A 16,968-nucleotide genomic window follows, 5' to 3' on the forward strand; every position below is an offset into this window, starting at 1 on the left:
TCCCATCAGAAACAAATGTCCGTTTACCTGTTATATTAGCCAGCTCCACATTACTATTTCAGCAAAAGTTTCATTTCAAAAAGAACCCCCAAACTATTAACCATGAGTAATTTTTATCAGTGCAAACTCTAAGCCTGTCTATCTTCACAACTGTGAAGATAATTTCTTTTTATTTTTGTACCCTCGCTTAAAAGTGTACAGGTAATAAAGTGACATTGTTGTGGGGAGGAATATTTATCTGTTTAGGATTCTGCAGCTCCACTGATCATGTTTCAGCACTCAGTAAAGACTTAAAAAAATAAATTAGTCTGAATTTTAAGTTACAAAGAAAAAAAACTGAAAAAGAAGCAGAAATTAAGCTCCAACAGCTGTTTCTAAGGTTGATTTTACCAAAAAATTGGCTTCTTGCACCTTTTTGAGAAACTTTGTTTTGATACCACGAAGACTAAAAGAGTACTTACTTATATGACATTCATGCTAGCCCTATCCTGAAAGAAAAACACTAAAACTTTTCACACTTGGTAGCAGTATATCTGGTATGGTGTATCTCCACTTACATTATAATTCAGAGGTCCTTCCTCCTCTTGGAAGTTTCCAGGATGTTCAGGCTGTCAAAACTTGTTCCGGGAATCACCTCAAATAGATTTGATTGCTGTTCAGAGCTACTTTAGTTGGTCTTTTTCTCTTTTCCTTAATTCATATTCCTTGGAAACCATAAGAGCCACAAGCCTCTGATGTTACCTGATCTTCACACGCAGCCCTAGTGACAAACCGCATCGACCAGTTCTTAAGTTCAGGTGTTCAGTACTTATAGTGATTGCTTCAGATGTTACACATTGCTCCCGCTGGAGTATGACTATTTCCTTTCTTCTTCCTTGCTACTCACATAAGTAATTAAATCTCAGAACACTTTTTCTGTCTCGGCTGCAACCACCTCCTTTACCTCTGTATGACACACCCACAGTGGTGTTCACCAAACCACCAGAACCTCTCTCTCAGACTGGCCTACATCCCAAACTGGTACCTGCCAGTCCGCACCTTCACCACAGCAAAGCATCAGCAGCTGCTTTTGTAATCCCTTCGGAATGCAGTGGTCATGGTTCCTAAGTGACTAATGACTTAACATTGTCGCAGGTGTTTTTCCTAGCTCAATTCCACCCACTCATCATCCAAAATGGTTCAAAATATTTTGTTCCTCCTTTTGCCTTGTTTCAGAGCCTTGAAATAGCAGTGCAGCTTGCTAACTTTCAGAGAAAAACATGCTCTTTTATTTCATTCATCTCCTTAATAATTTTGTCTATTGTTCAAGTATTGCACTATCATATCCTTAGGGTAACCATATTGCACCTTACACTTATATTGTTGCTACTCTTTACTAGAAAGAGGAGATCAGTATAACTTCTACAAAAACGTTGCAGAATCCCTTCTGTGAGTCTGTATCCAAGTAGGCACACATTTAGACACGTTAACTTCATGTGTATGTGAAGTATTGCAGGGGAAGGGTGTCGCCTTCCTTTTAATTACCCTAGAGATCAAATTTACAAGCTTCTCTCATTTCTGCTAGTGCAATTCACTTGACTTTAGCGTAGTCTGGTTGTTTTCAAACATACAAGAGATGTAAAAAGAAGTCATTAAGTGTATATCCACATTCTAAATCCAAGGCTATGCCGGAGCTTGAACTTCTACTGTTTGGTCTACATGATGAGAGCTCTTGGCTCTGGCGAGCCTCGAGGAACATCAGGAGAAAAAGAGGGTACCACTGTGGGCTACTTGTACAGCCTCTCTGTAGCTCATCTCATTGTATGTCCAGTATGGTCTCATACTGGCATCATGTGACTGGCAGTGGAAAACTTTGTGGCTGCAAGTGCCCTCCTAAAGCAATTTTGCAGGCTACAAGGACAAAAGGAGTTGATAGCCAATCTGAGCTTGGGCTGCTCATGTAACAGTGAGGAGTCCCTATGGCAAGTCACAGGTACCCTGTGCTGTGTGGTGGAAGTGGGGGCACAGAACTGTCTCCAGGCACTCGTTAAGATTTTACTGGCTTCCTGGCCCAGTAGTCCAAAGTGCAACAGAGCAGTAGCTTGGCTTTCCATTCACTTCATCTACACAGATCATTTTCAGTCAAGATTGACTTACTGTTGTACAATTATTGGCCATAAAGCAAGTCATTCACTGGGCTACACCTAGTTCACTTGTTCCTGGAACCCAGCTTTTGGCCCATACCTATCCTTCCATGAAGGGTTTAAGTAAGCTTTAGTAAACTTGAACTCTGAAAGTTGACTTCCTGACACACAATCTATAGTGAAGAATTCCTAACTCTTCTCAAGTTAAAATACCCTTAGACTTAAGATTACCCTCCCTTTGATTCCCAAAGACGACCTTCAGCAAGTGCAAAGTATCAGCATGCAAAAATATCACATATGTTGAGCTGGGCAATTATTTCAACGTGTTTGTCAAATGGCTCTCAAATTGGATGCCACCCAAATTCCTTTTGAACATTTCCTATGCCTCATTTGGTCACTGTGATTTACCAGAAAAGCAAAAATGTCAGGACAGACTTTGCAGCAAAAAAGACAAAGCTAAATGACATAAATCGTGCAACTCATTCTGGCTACTTTTTAGTATCATGGTTGCAGTAAGGAGAAACACCACTTTGAAAGTCCACTGTATAAGGCTTTGAATGTGAAAAAATGAGTTTATGAATGTTTGTGCAGAGATATCTGGAGCCAGAAAGAATGATTTCCAAAGAAAACCAGACAAAAGTCAAACAGTCTCTGAATAGAAGGTAAGATGCTCTTTTTAATAACATGGACGCTCACAACAGTAAATGAAGAATCAACTATTCCTCAGTTTATTTAAAATTACAATGTAAAATTTTAATGATATGATGTTGGTAACCCCTTATCACAGAAGTGAGGATTTTGTTTTGCTAATTTTCTCCTTGTTTTCTTATGCAAGATTTCTTACGACATTTTGTTCAATTTATACACACACAGAGTATTCATTGTATATCTTCATGTTAGTCAATCACATTTACCATCTTAAAGGTCTTGATATCTGCAAATTTATCACAGGAGAAATTAACAAGTAGATGTTTGGGACCCGTCTCAAAAGGGATGAGTTTAAACTTTGTACTGGATTTCTCACTGGCTTTCAGTGGTGGTACACTAAAAATAGGAAACAAAGGGAAAAATATAAGCTGAAAACAGGCTTATGCATCATGCTTGAGTTTCTTCACTAATCGTCTCCCATCTTAAGCAAGAATTCTTATCAGTTCAGTGTAGGATGGCCATGAAAAGACCATATAGGACTTGGCTATCTGATATGTATTTAAATACTCAAACCCACGCATTAAGGTCTCTCACAAATACATTATGCAGTGACCCAGATAAGCACACAAAGGGGGACATACTGATATCATATGAGATAAAACTTCATGTAGAACAGAGGGTGTAAAACACATCACTGAATTATTAAAAAAGAATAATCTGAGACCATGAAGAATGTTAATACAAACTTCTGAATTAGCATAGATTATAGCACCAAGAAAACCTCCGTGTTTACACAGCAGAAAATTCTGAATGGAAGTTAAAATGTTTTAAACCAGTATATTTTGTAATTCTTGGAAACTCATGTTTATGGTTTTCCCAAACAGCCTTACCCTGTCATATTGTCTTGTCTTGCCTGAGGATAAAGTTGTATGTGATAGGCAACGTGAGGTTGCTGAAGTCCCTCAGGAGAACTTATAAATTATGGGATAGACCACTCCGAGTTGCTCAAGTGCAAATGGCAATGTTAAGTTGCTGTGTATGTTTGTTTGTGTTTGTTTGTGTGTGCGTGTATTCAGTTAAAGAGCACACTCCCATATCCCAGGTATTTTTTAGAAATAACTGCATTTTCTAGCATATGTCAAAATTTGTGTGCAATTTTGTACATGTACAAAGCGGCGGACAGTCTGAAAATTTAACCTTTCTGTTTCAGTTGTGAAATACTGAAGGAAAAAAAGCAGGACAAGATACAAAATCATCAAAGCATAAAAATAGGAACCTAGGATCTATAGTAAAAGGAACCTATTTTATTCCAGTCTTCTCATTCACCATCTCAACACCATCTAATAGTTTCTTGACTCTGTTTATTAGTCTCCTAACATAATTATTTTGTAGAGTTCTGAAAGCAGAGCTTGAAAATCAGTGTGCCTGTAGTTCTTGTTTTGAAAAAACTTTTTTTTTTAAATAAAAAACCCAACCCAAACTTTTATTGTAATATTCACCATTTTTCCTATTCTCTTCCTGCCTGCCTCATGAATTTCAGCTGCATTCGAGTTCCAGGCCTTAGTAAAGTAAATTCAATCGTCTAAGGAGTAGCTGCTGGTCATGGTTTAGTCTGCTCTTTAAAAGCTATCCTCCTTAGTCGTGATTTATTGTTTCTGGAATAGCTATGCATGGAGCATAGTTGGGGTTGTACTCTTCAGAGGAACCACCCTTTGAGATCACAACCTGTGTCTAAACAATCTGTGTCCATTTTTGTTCCCAAAGCTGGGACACTGGTGCATCTGCTTTTTACAGGTATGTCTTTCTGATGTAAATGCAAATTGTTTAGAAGGCTGAACACCCAGATTGGCACCTGCAGTCCATTTAATAAAGTGAAAAAAAAATCCTGGTTAATACATGCTATAATTTGCATATAGTATGGACAGAAACAGTCACATATCCTATTGTTGGCCCCATGATCAGAACAAGAAGGCTCAACCTGTCTGGCCTATAGCAGCATTGACAGCCTCAGCAAAATGTACTGCATAGGTAAGCATGTATTTTTTTGCTGGAACTGTGGGATCCTGCTAGATAGGCAAGAAAACAATTTCTGTCTAATTATGACAGCAATTATTTGACCTCCCAAACTATGGAGCTAAAGTCTAGCTTAGATGAGGAGCTGGTTCAAAGCTGTGTGCTTCATTACGAGATGTTACATTGACTGGCCTCCCAAGTTACAGCAAGAAGAAAATGCTGTCTCATCCCACTGTTCGGTTCCAAGTCATCCATGCCTGTGTTCTTGCTCACGTATCTTTAATAGGAGGAAGGAGGCATTTCTCATACTTACTCTATCTCAAGGATTCCTCTGAGCAGGTCATTGCCTTCTACCTGCAGCACACAGTCCGTCACTTCCGTATCAATAGGATTGGTAAATATCACTTCCACATCCACTTCTTTATTCACTTTTGCTTCACCAAGTACCTGTGCAAAGAAAATGCTTGAAAGGCCAGGTTCTCAGTATTCTTGTCTACCCGAGCCTTCTCAGTCGTCAGAAGAGGAGATATTATAAGATGCTATGATGGACCATGGCAGAATGTGAGCAGAACATCTCTTTTGGGGAAGAAAGGGCTTGTAAGAGCTCATTTTCCCCTTTCTTTGCCACTGCGGTTAGAGCAAAGGGACAGCAATTTACCTGTATGTCGATGGCAGGGTTGTCCAGGGTGATGTCTCTTTGCACTAGGACTTGAATCCCACCTTCGACATGACATAAAGCTGTTACCTGGATCGTGTTGTCTGTAGTTAACTGCTGTTGATATTCAGTATACTGTATTTTAATGGGAAATTGTTTCTCTGGAAGGAAAAAAAAAAAGGAATTGATACACACTTTTATAAGCCCACAGAGTTTCATACCTAGTATTAGTATTTTCCTTTTATGCCGTGTCTGGGACTAGGAAGGTCTTCAGCCATCACTGCCAAACTCAATTCATGCAAATCTATCAGTTTGCTATAGAGAGAGAGTGATTTCTTCAATGGTATCCCTCCTCCATTCCCTACTACCATGTTGCCTGGCTTGTTTTCCTCCCAATTACTCTGAAACATAAGACAGCTGGCATTTAATGAGTTTACCAGTGCCACTCCATTTGTTATGGGACATGGTCTCATAGGCCTCATCGGTCCTACTTGCTCATGATATACTGAGATGAGCTGAATGACATCTTTATATTTCTTTTATCTTTCCTAGCCCTATCTGCTTTTTATTATCAAGTGTTTGTACAGTAGTTTCCATGCTGTAATTCAAATCAAGGAATACTGGATGGGAAAGGATCTCCTCTGTCTCTGAATCCAGGCAATTCCACATTTTTGGCCGTTTGTACAATAAACATCAAGTTCAGAAGAACTGTAGAGTAGCTATGCTGCATGCAAACACTGTGAGCCACTAAGTACTTTCCAGCAGTATACAGCAGATGAAAAACACAAGAAAAGATGACAAGTCACCAATTCAAAGTCCCACAAAAGTAAGCAAGAAAATGGGGGCAATGTGAATTTCCTAGATTCCTCTAGTAGCAACAGATTTGTTAACTACAAATCCTAGCAAACAGAGCATACCTCTAGAAGAGGGCAAAAATGTCTTTAAATGGTCCCTGCCATCAGATCTGGGGAAAAACCTACCTGCTGACTGTAAATTCAGCCACTGGTTTAACACAGCCTGTGTGAGCACAAGACACCACAAGGTGCCTGCATGACTGTAATGCCATTAGGCATATAAACTGTCTTCACCAAGACTCCAGTTCCTAATGCTTTAGAGGAAGGTGATAGATCCCAACTCCAGAAGTCAAATTACATACTAAAGAAATGAAATATTATTTCTGCTTCTCACTAGTGGCTCGAAGCCTAAGATTAATACAATATAGCATCAGTTGTGAATCAATGATCTTCCAGTTCACTTTAGAGATGCTGATATATCTATTATCCCAAGCTCCTAATGGGAACTTAATTTCATCTTTCCAACAATACTCATATTTAGGTAGAGAATTTCTTCCATAAGATTATCAAACTCCATCTGAAAAAAAAATTTTAAAAAATCTGAGGTCCTTTACTCCTCAACAATTCTTCGAAACAAACATTCTTTTCTGTGGAGCTTAGCGGGCTATTTCAGCTATTTCTATTCCTCACACTTTAATTCCATTCTAATGTGCTAATGGATCAGGTTTCTTGTTTCTGCTGTTAGCCATGTCCTGTTACCTTTCAGTAAGGCCCCTCGTAATTGACCAGAACACATTTAGTTGGAGTTGATTTCTATGCTTTTATGTTGTCCTTATCTTTTTTAATGCAAATTTTGTTAAATGAAACTTCATGTTTACTCACTATCTTCTTTTCACTCCTGAGATACAATTTCCAAAATATGAATAGTACTTAAAGAAATGATGGTGTGAAACATGCCTTTTTAATATGTTTATAAGTGCAGTGTAATTTTTTTTCCCAGCCTTTTCTGCATAGAAGTTTAAGATTGCAGTTTGTTAGAGCTTTTTCCCCCAAGTTGACCAGCTTCTAATGCCCATTTACTGATAAAACAATTACACAATTATGATTAAAAGTTATTTGAAAAATTACCTTCCTTAGGAGACAGAGTGACAGATATGGAGTCCTTCCAGATCTCGTGAACTGGTCTTCTAGTGTACACAGTGCTCCAAGCAGTCATATTTACATGAACAGTCTTAGCATCAGACTGTAAGTTTGCAAGAACCAGAATTAGATTGAGATCTTTGCCAACTTCTAAAGGGCCAGCCACCTTGAACTTCCCTGAGATGTCGGGCTTTTGATCGATTTCCTGTGGTGTCGGTGCTGTAGGATCAAATTTATCCTCAAGTCCCAGCTTCTTACGGGCTTTTTTAAAAGTATCTCTCTCTTTTTTAGAGCCTGTCAGAGAGAACCATGAAAATTATCCTCAACAGTTAACATGCATCTCTTATTTTACATGACTGCTAGAGACAAGCCAGCAGAACGTAGTGTCTGTACTTACAGATGAACAGAGCCTCTGTTTTCCACAGCCACCCCTAATTTTCTGGATCTGCAGTCAGTAATGTCACTGCCCCTCTAATAGCATTTTTTTGTAACACAAAATCTTAAGTCCAAAGTTTCTCACTCTTCTCATTTCTATCCCTTTTTATGGTTGTAGTATTTAGAAATGTAAATTCTTATTTGCTAATACAGAAAAGGCCCCTAATAAGGGAAGGCTGATGGCACTGTGTGGTGGGTTGACTCTGGCTAGCAGCCAAACATCCACCCAGCCTCTCACTCACTCCCCATTCCCACAGGATGGGGAGAAAACAGAAGGAAGGCGAGAAGACTTGTGGATCAAGATAATGACAGCTTAACAGGGAAAGCAAAAACTGCACACGAGCAAAGCAAAAAGAGGAATACATTCACTACTCCACATTGGCAGGTAGATGTCCAGCCGCTTCCTGGAAAGCAGGGCCTCAACACACGTAACGGTTGCTTGGGAATATAAATGCCATAACCACGAAGGCCCCCCGCTGTTTCCTCCGCCTTTTGCTGAGCTTTTATTGCTGAGCACTAAGTCATACGGTGTGGAATATACCTTTGGTCAGTTTGGGTCAGCTCTCCTGGCTGGGTCCCCTCCCAGCCTCTTGCCCACCTACAGCCTACTCACTGTGGCAGGGAGGGAGGGGGGAGGGAGAGAGAAAGCCTTGACACTCTGCAAGTACTGTTCAGCAATAGCCAAAACATTGTTGTGTTATCAATGCTTTTAGCAGGGCAGCTATGAAGAAAGTTAACTCCATCCCAGTCAGAGCCAGTACACAATGGAAGCTAGTTATTTGGGCTCTGCTTTATCATGCTTTTCACCCTTCTGATATATATCCAATAGCAGTGTTCATTCTTTGCACTTGCAAATTCAGTTCATGATTGTAATTTTTTTTCTGCACTATCAAACCAAAGGTCTGACAAGTTTACATGCTGTTTGACCCTTTGAAAGAGCTACTTTTCCTTGGGCCTAAGTGCTGATTTAGCTTAGGTGTCTGTAGTAGGCCTTTCATCCTGCTGTCAAATAACTGGGCTATAGACTAATTCTCACAAAGCAGAGGCAGTCAGTACACATTAGCAATAGGCGGGCGGAACAGAGAATGCTTTACTCGGAGATATTTGGACTTGCCTTATTTAGGTCCCACAAAGCAGCTCCATATCAGAAAGGGCAAGCCAGTATTTTTTACTCTTTACCTTCTCTTCCCTTTTCTGTTAGAACTGAATAAACCGAGTATAAATTTTGCTCCTACCTTACAGATGCCCAAAATTGCCCAACAAGAGACTCCTAGCCTAAAGTTTATATAGGTTTGGGAATGAAGCAACTATGTAACCAGAAGAACCAGTGTTTTTATTTACCTTCTTCATATTTATAATCATTGGTGACATCTACACGATCATCTCTACCAACTGCCTTTGTGCTGATGAATTGGCCAATTACGGTAGACTTAGAGAATATTAATGTTTTCTTTCCAGTTGCGAGGTCATAATTCCAGTACATACAGTCTGCGTTCACTTCTGCAAATACAAATGGGCAGTCGTAGTCCAGATCTACATCTCCTTCTTTGATGGCGTTCCGTGAGGCAGGACCACACTGATAAATTCCTATGGCATCAAGAAAAAATAATTTAGACCTAATCAACTCTTTGACAGTAAGCGGATTACTAGACAGATATTTATCAATGACTCCTGAACTGCCCAGTGCTGTTGTCCCATTCTAGCCCTTTCATCCACATAGACCCCCATACCAGGCCAATCATCAATGTACCTTGTGTTTATCCTGAAGGTACACTTGATTTATTTTATATTATCCCTTGATTTTCAATAGCTCTGGATACCTACATTGGAAATACAGGAATTGCTGCGAAAGACTGCTCCTAGAAGTCTAGTTTGTTTCTTGGCATCCACAGATTATCTGAGGCTTTTCTAATGTGATAGATAAAGTATTCTCTTCTGCTATTCTGTTTCTGAGCAGAATGAGAAATTACTTTTACAATGGTTTTACTTTTTTTTTTTTCCTTATCTCTGAAAGTGACTGACTATAATTTTTCAACATTACTCCTGAAATAAAATCTGTGTACCTCCACTTTCTTCTTGGGGAGTTGCATCCAGAACTTGCCATCCACTGTATGAGGGGCCCAAGTCACTGCGGGAAAACCAGCTTTCATTCCAGACATGGAAATTCCTACATGCAAGAATGAACAAAGCAAGCTACTAGTATGTGTTTTTTAAATTCCTGTTCACATCCATTAATCAGCCATGTTAGTTAAATGTATTAAATGCCTTAATTTGCATAGGTTCTTATCTGAGACTGACCACTTCCACTCTGACTACATTAACTAGATAGGAGCTGAAAATTGCATTGTGGAACAGACATAAATGTTCAAGGGCAGAAAGCAAATTTGTAAAATTATAAAAAATGTCTTGAGCCTGTTTTTCTCCAAAAGTTCTGAGCACGTGCACTTCCTTAGTTTTAGGTGTTTTCCTTGTAGTACAATGCTACAGTTATACTTATCACTTATATTTAGAATGGGTCCAGAAAAAGCAGGGGAGTAAACAAGGCAAAAAGTGAGGGACTGCACCTGTTCTTTGCTGAATGCAAGCTTGTTTGAATTGCATTTGATGCTTAATAGTGGCAATAATTAAATTATTTTTACTGCACGTGATGTCACTGAAAAAAAAAAAGGCAGGGAAGCTGGTTCTGTTGAACTTTTACAGTTTAACGTGAACTGTTTTTGAAGAATAGTTCCAAACTAAGTCAAGTCCCACTGTTTGATATTTCCAGTGCAATATCACAAATTTTCAGTCATCTGTGGCATCATAACTGTCACTTTGCCCGCCCTGGCTTCAATTAGCTGTTGTAACTCATGTCACAATTCCCTGTTTAACTGAGAAAGAGTGAAAACACCAAGTTTTGTAGGATTATTTTGTAGTATTTTTTCATTGATCCTGTGTGTGTGTAGTTGTTTTTAAGGCAATTTTTAAGAAGGTAACAAAGCATTTGTCATTAGAATCTATACTCTGCACCTGAAGACTCTATAGGCATTGATAGGTCCCTACTATTGAATATCGTAGAGCCTTACCATATGCTGTCAGCTGCCCTGTCCAAATGATTTCCAGAAGCATCGTAAAACTCATCCACACGCAGATTTCCATCTGCATCGTGGGCAGAGCTGAAGTTTGTAATTGTACGAGTGGGAATCCCCAGACATCTGAGCACTAAAGAGCGAATAGAAAACCATAGTCAGAAAGCAGTATTTTTGGAATATGAAGTTTCATATAACATACTAATGTCTTGAAAGACTTTCATGTAGGAAGTATTATTAGTGCTTCTTTTAACAGAATCTGTGCAGTGTCAGTTATGTGCATGACATAAAACATACCTGTAGTCAATACCGCTGCAAAAACCCAACATTGTCCATATCTAACAGGTTTGAATCCTGATTTCTTCCAGTTTTGCAGGATTTCACCACTTCCAGTCCAGCTGCTTGGACTTTTCCCACCCTCATAATTTCCACTCCAGTTTCCTAGCACCACCCCTTGGTCATCATTGGCGTTGACCTGTAAAAATAATCACTAAATTTATGATGACATAAATTAAGCGTTTACAACAGATGTAGTAGCGGTAGGGGAGCGGGCAGGAGAAAAGTCTTGAATGACATTTTAGTGGACAAAAGTCACTGCTTCATGCAGCTGGCCTTCAGGAAGAAGCCTTATCTTTTCAGGGAAATGAAATATGTGTCCTCTCAAGAAATGGAGAGCATTTAATCACTGTTTCTCCCACCCAAGTACAGTAGCACCAGGCAAGAAGGCAAACACCAGTTTTCAGTGAACCTTCCTGACATGAGGTGACAACTTTACCACTGTATGATTGAATGGCATCATCAAAACATATCATGCAGCTAAGCTTTCAGAATGTGCCTGGATCATGATGTAGTGAGCCCTCAGCAACTTTACATTAAATTAGGGGAAGTGGCTGACACAACAAATGGGGCACAGTCACCTTGAAAATCTTGGGTACTGTGTCAATAGAAATCTCATGAAGGTCAGGAAGGTGTAGATTTCAGAACTTGGGGTAGAATAACCCCATGCATTGGTACAGGCTGGGAAGCAGCTGGCTGAGCGGCAGCCCGTCTGAAAGGGGCCTGGGAGTTACAGCAAATGCCAGATTGAATTTGAGCCAACAGTGCTCTCTCATCATAAAGGGAAAGCCTATGCTAGGCCACATTGGGAGAAGTGTGACCGGGAGATTGAGGGAAGCTGTTAACCACCTTTAATTATCCCTAGTGAGGCTGTGCCAGGAATCCTGTCTCCAGTTTCGGGTCCTTCAGTTCAAGGGGATGTTGAGACACTGAAGAGGGCCCAGGGGGGAGGGCCACCAAGATGGTCAGGGGCCCTGGAGCACACAATCTACAAGGAGAAGTTGGAGCACTGGGCTAGTTCAGTCTGGTTAAGAAGGGGATAAGGGGAATGTAATAGCAGCTTACAAGTACTTGAATGGAACACACTAAGTTGTCAGAGTCCAACTTTTCTCCGTTCTGGCAGGTTTTATAACAAGAGGCAACAGCAGAAAGTTGTAGCTTGGGAAAATCGTATTTGACATAAAAGAAAAATTCCTCACTAAGAGGGTAGTGCAGCTCTGGACCGGTCACCCAGAGAGGCCATGAAACCTCCATCCTTGGAGATTTTCAAGGCAGCCTGACAAATCCATGGCTGAGCTGATCTAGTACCACTGTAGTTCCACTGCAAATGGGAGGTTGTACTAAAGACCTCCAAGGGACTGGTCCCTCAACATACCACCCTGTGTCTTATACTTTTCGTTTGACTACTGGATATCAAAGTGATAAGTACCAGAAATACCACAGATGAGATAAATCTAGCAGACTCAGATCAGACGACCACCTAGGCGTTTCTCTGGCCCACATTTCTGGTGCGTACAAACAGTGGCCTAAAATTTTCTGAGAAGTGTCTTCATACTTACTTTCACTAACTACTTTAAAAGAACAGTTAGTAGTTTGGACTTTTTGAACATGTTGCTTACCATTGCACTGAGAACGCGGCCCAGATATTTGGGGTCATTTCGGTGAGATACATCTGTGGCAGGATCCTGACGATAGTTTAAGCTTCGATCCAGCATGGAAAGGCAAATATTGAGAATATCTCCTTGAAACTATGTTATAGAAATAAGTTAGTGTTTTGGAGACACAGATTACTCTACTAAAAATCAGGATAAGTAGAGCCATATAAGTGTTGAATGTTTTTTTTAATCACTGAATGAAGCGTTGCAGCTGAGCCAGGAATTGCCACATAAAATGCGTCCTCAACAAACTGTGAAGATTAGAACTCAAAGAGCTTTTCAAAACTTGGAATCTGTGGACTTAAGACCAGGACTTTGCCTCTCAGCATTGCCACAGTACTTTACTACCCAGCAGACACTAAGGTTTCTGCTGGCTGCACCTCCAAGTCCTAGGTCATATCACTGACTACTCAATTACAAATCCTCATATTAATCAGTATCGCAGGGCTTGGTACGAGTTCTGATTTCAATACCAGACTCCTGCTCTTCAGAGGTGTATGCGATGAACTGGAAAAAGCAAGCAAGCCCTGGTCATCCAGTTCATGTGAAAACCAGAGCACGAAACACTGGTGTTTCAGTGCTGCATTTACCTGGCCAAAGTTCCATCCAGAGCTGTTGATATGATTTTTATTGCCCGCAAAAATGATGCCAAACTCTTCTAGCACATATTCATCACACTCAGCCTTGTTAGGCATGAACACATCATCACCTGAAAAGCCAAAACAGAGGTATGTACAACCATAGCAGGCAAAATAAAAGAAAACCTGAGGAGCCTTGGTCTCCATCGATAAGAATGCTTGCAGATATCCACCCTTTGCTGTTCTTGCTGTTATAAACAGATCGTGAAACTCAGCATTTCCTATAATTAGAGAAAGGGGTGGGGGGTGTCTGAGTGAAGACAGAGGTATGACACTGTCAAATCTGGGAGAAGATGGCAGCTGGTAGGTATGACTCTTTTCTTGGTTCTACAGAGACCAAACACACTCTTCTAAACTTGTAGGGAAGAAGTAGGGAAGCTCTGGCAAAAGCAGAACTTAATCTGCTTAAGCAGAACTTAATCTTTTAGGGCAAGGAGCTTTCCAGTAAGTACATGATACAGAGCTGATTTTATGTACCAGAAGGTCCTAAGAAACTGTTAAATCCTTTTCTTTTCTCACTGATACATTATGTGGTGAATGTTCAGCCCCCATATTAAAGAAGTATAGATCAAATGGAGAAGCTGCAAATATTAATGAAGCTACAAGCAACTTAGTTCTTTCAGGGGTATTTTGACATGTTCATACCTGAAGACCAAGGGTTAAAGAGCAAAACAAAAGTGCCAAGGCTTGCTGGAGAGGAGCTGCCACTTGAAGTACTTTGAACACTCAGCTTGTAACGTCCAATGACAGCATTAGGTGGGCTGGAAATGGAGATGCTCACAGAGTTGGAACTGGTAGACTGTAGAACTGCACTCCAGCTCTCCTTGCTCACTGTGCTGGAGATACCAAACGTGGCCTGGGTCTTAGTCAGCTTTGAGGGTTTTGGACCTTTTAAGGAAAATAAACAACATTTTTTTTCCCCAGCTTGCTGAAATAGAGATTTAGTCGTCAACAAATTCAGCAGGGAGGTAACCCTCCCCTCAGATGAATTTGTGCCATATGTTGGAAACTGAAGGAAGCTATCACTGCCAGCTGAGATGGGAGTAATACAACAAACACTTCAAACAGTTCCATGGCTATGTGAACCAGCACATTGGCTCCGGGGTATTATCTTGCTGCCCTATAGTGCATATCAGGCCAAAAGAATGTCATGAGGCAGCATTACTCTTTCTGTGAAGGAAGTTGGGAGCCATACCTGTTTCTGCGATGAATGTTAAGTTTTGCTCAGGCTGTTCTGTTCCATTGAAGGTGACAATGAAGGCCTGTCCTCTCCTCACAATCAACTCTTTGCTAGAAAATTTACTTGTGTGGTGATCTCTTGCATTTTCTTTCAGGTGCCAGTTGGTACTTGGCTGCGTTGCAGCTATGAAAAAGTGAAAAGAGCAAGAAAACTTGAGGGTACATCCAAGGAAGAAGGAGCACAGACACACTCTCAAGAACTGCGTGTTACTTTCTACAGGTAACTAGTACCCATGTGAGGTTTCCACCAAAAATAGAAATAACTTATTTGTGAACGTTTTATTCTTCTTTTTTTTGAGAGAGAGAGAGAGAGACTCCACCTTGCATAGACTGTTAGAGATTATCTGCATAATTAAATATGGAAGGAGTAGTATATCCGGTACTAAATTAAAATCAGAAAGGCATCTAAGAGGAGAGAACTCTGAGAGAATTGAATACTTGTGAGTTACTTGGAGAAAGAATCTGGCTGAACTCAGCTAATTCTTTCAAGGTGTGATCCATTCCAAGACATGATGTTATACTAACGGAGGCACAGCCTTGCTGCCTCTGAATAAGAAATAAAGAAACCTGACTGAGCTGAGAAATGTTTCTGCATTTTAAACCATGACATGTTATCTCTAGCCCCATTTACGTGTCATGTACCTCTGATATAACTGACAGCTGCTATCTGTTGGAAGCACCTAACAAGAATAAGTTGATGGACACTGGGCTGTCATTTGACAGTGGGAGACATGGCAGAATTGGAGAGAGAACACTACTAAAATAATGTATGTGAAATAATATGTTGCAGAAAGCTCTTGCATGTGAACTATGGTTTCAATCAGAGGCCAAAGAATAAGCATCTGAGACTGGTTTGGCTCTGACATCATCAGAGCCTATGGAGGGTTCTCTAGTAGAAGATAGCTTGATGGTTTAAATGAAGTGCAAAAGTACAGAAGAAAAAGAGATTTTTTTTTTCCTAAGGGCACTGTGTGCTTTTTAAAAATATTTTTATTATTCTCCATCCTCTGCCCTCCTCCTCCCCCGAAGGAGAATAGGAAAGAGTAAGAGTGTGGTCCTTAGTAGTGGAACACAGCTACCCTGTGCCATTATTGAGTAAAAAATCATTATCCCATGTTCAAGCAGATTTATTAGTGTAAAGATTTTTTTACAGCATGACCTCAAGTTTATCAAGTCTAGGCAAGCCTTGAAATAACTCCATTAGTAGTCTTAGCAATGTAGTCACAGTTCAAATGCAGGGAACACCTTTTTTTACAGTATCGAGGTGAGCAGCATGTACTTTGATTTTTCAGGAACGTACCTACTTTAAAAAAAAAAACATCTTCAGAAACTTAGCAATGAAGCACATCTATTGTAGAACAAGCTGAGGGGTGGGGGAGATTTGTCTTTAGAAAGGCAGGAGTTATCTGGCAAGGTTGGAAAAGCAACATGGGACCATTTATAATAATTATTAAACTGGTCGGTTTGCATTTGTATAAATATTAGCACGTAAGCAAAAAACCCCCCACTGCAACAAACAAACCACCAAAAAAAAATCCCCTAAATTTTTGTATTCTCTCTTCAGGTTTCAACCTTCTCTGCTCATTGTAGCCTCCCTCAGCCTTTGCAATGATACCTTCTTCAAGTTCTGCTTTGCTTCTTTCTCTTATGTCAGATTTGTCAGTCTCTCATTTGCACTTGTCTGACAACTTCAAATAGCTGCAGACTTTCCCTTCCTTCCTGTTTGCAAAATATAACATTTTTACATCAGATAATATACCTGTTCTCCCAAATCTCATTCTGATAAGCTTGCTTTTCCCATGCGCACAATAAGTGAAAAAATGCAATTCCTGTGAAAATCCTTCTCCTAACTCTCGATGGAAGAATCTTCTCTTCCTTTTTTTTCTTGGATCAAAACTCCTTAGAGAAGTAATGATCTTTCAGTGTCCATTACAGAACTGAATATGAGGTACGGATGTAAGAAAATAACAAGCAGCACCACAGAAGGGGCTTCCCCCTTGCTCACCTTGGCCCATATCTGATCAATACGTCCTGTATAAGCAGCTTCTGGAGCTTTCCTCTGAACGGCCTCCTCTACTTCTGTTGACTCACGGAATGGCTGGTGCCTTTCACTTCTTTAAAAGTCTAGGTGTAAAGTTGCCTGTTTGCAATATTTCCTGTGGGGGTGGAGCTTGAATAGCCTTCTTTGCTCCCCAGCCTTTATCTGACCAGCGGGGCTTGAGGA

The 16,968-nt window shown here is 40.2% G+C and overlaps 1 protein-coding gene across 1 annotated transcript; it reads right to left on the minus strand.

Moving 5' to 3' along the window:
• Positions 1 to 2,789: 2,789 nt before the first annotated feature.
• Positions 2,790 to 16,759, minus strand: LOC127023137 (protein-glutamine gamma-glutamyltransferase E-like). Its single transcript, XM_050907080.1, has 13 exons — positions 16,750 to 16,759; positions 14,701 to 14,868; positions 14,151 to 14,393; positions 13,458 to 13,576; positions 12,832 to 12,960; positions 11,174 to 11,351; positions 10,874 to 11,009; positions 9,872 to 9,975; positions 9,150 to 9,395; positions 7,362 to 7,667; positions 5,443 to 5,600; positions 5,098 to 5,231; positions 2,790 to 3,167 (listed from the first exon to the last, which is right to left on the minus strand). Exons 1-13 carry the CDS (start codon positions 16,757 to 16,759, stop codon positions 3,020 to 3,022), a joined length of 2,079 nt encoding a protein of 692 aa, XP_050763037.1. The 3' UTR covers positions 2,790 to 3,019.
• Between the last annotated feature and the right edge of the window lie 209 nt (positions 16,760 to 16,968).

Source organism: Gymnogyps californianus, chromosome 17 (assembly GCF_018139145.2).
Source record: "Gymnogyps californianus isolate 813 chromosome 17, ASM1813914v2, whole genome shotgun sequence".
Classification (NCBI taxonomy): domain Eukaryota; kingdom Metazoa; phylum Chordata; class Aves; order Accipitriformes; family Cathartidae; genus Gymnogyps; species Gymnogyps californianus.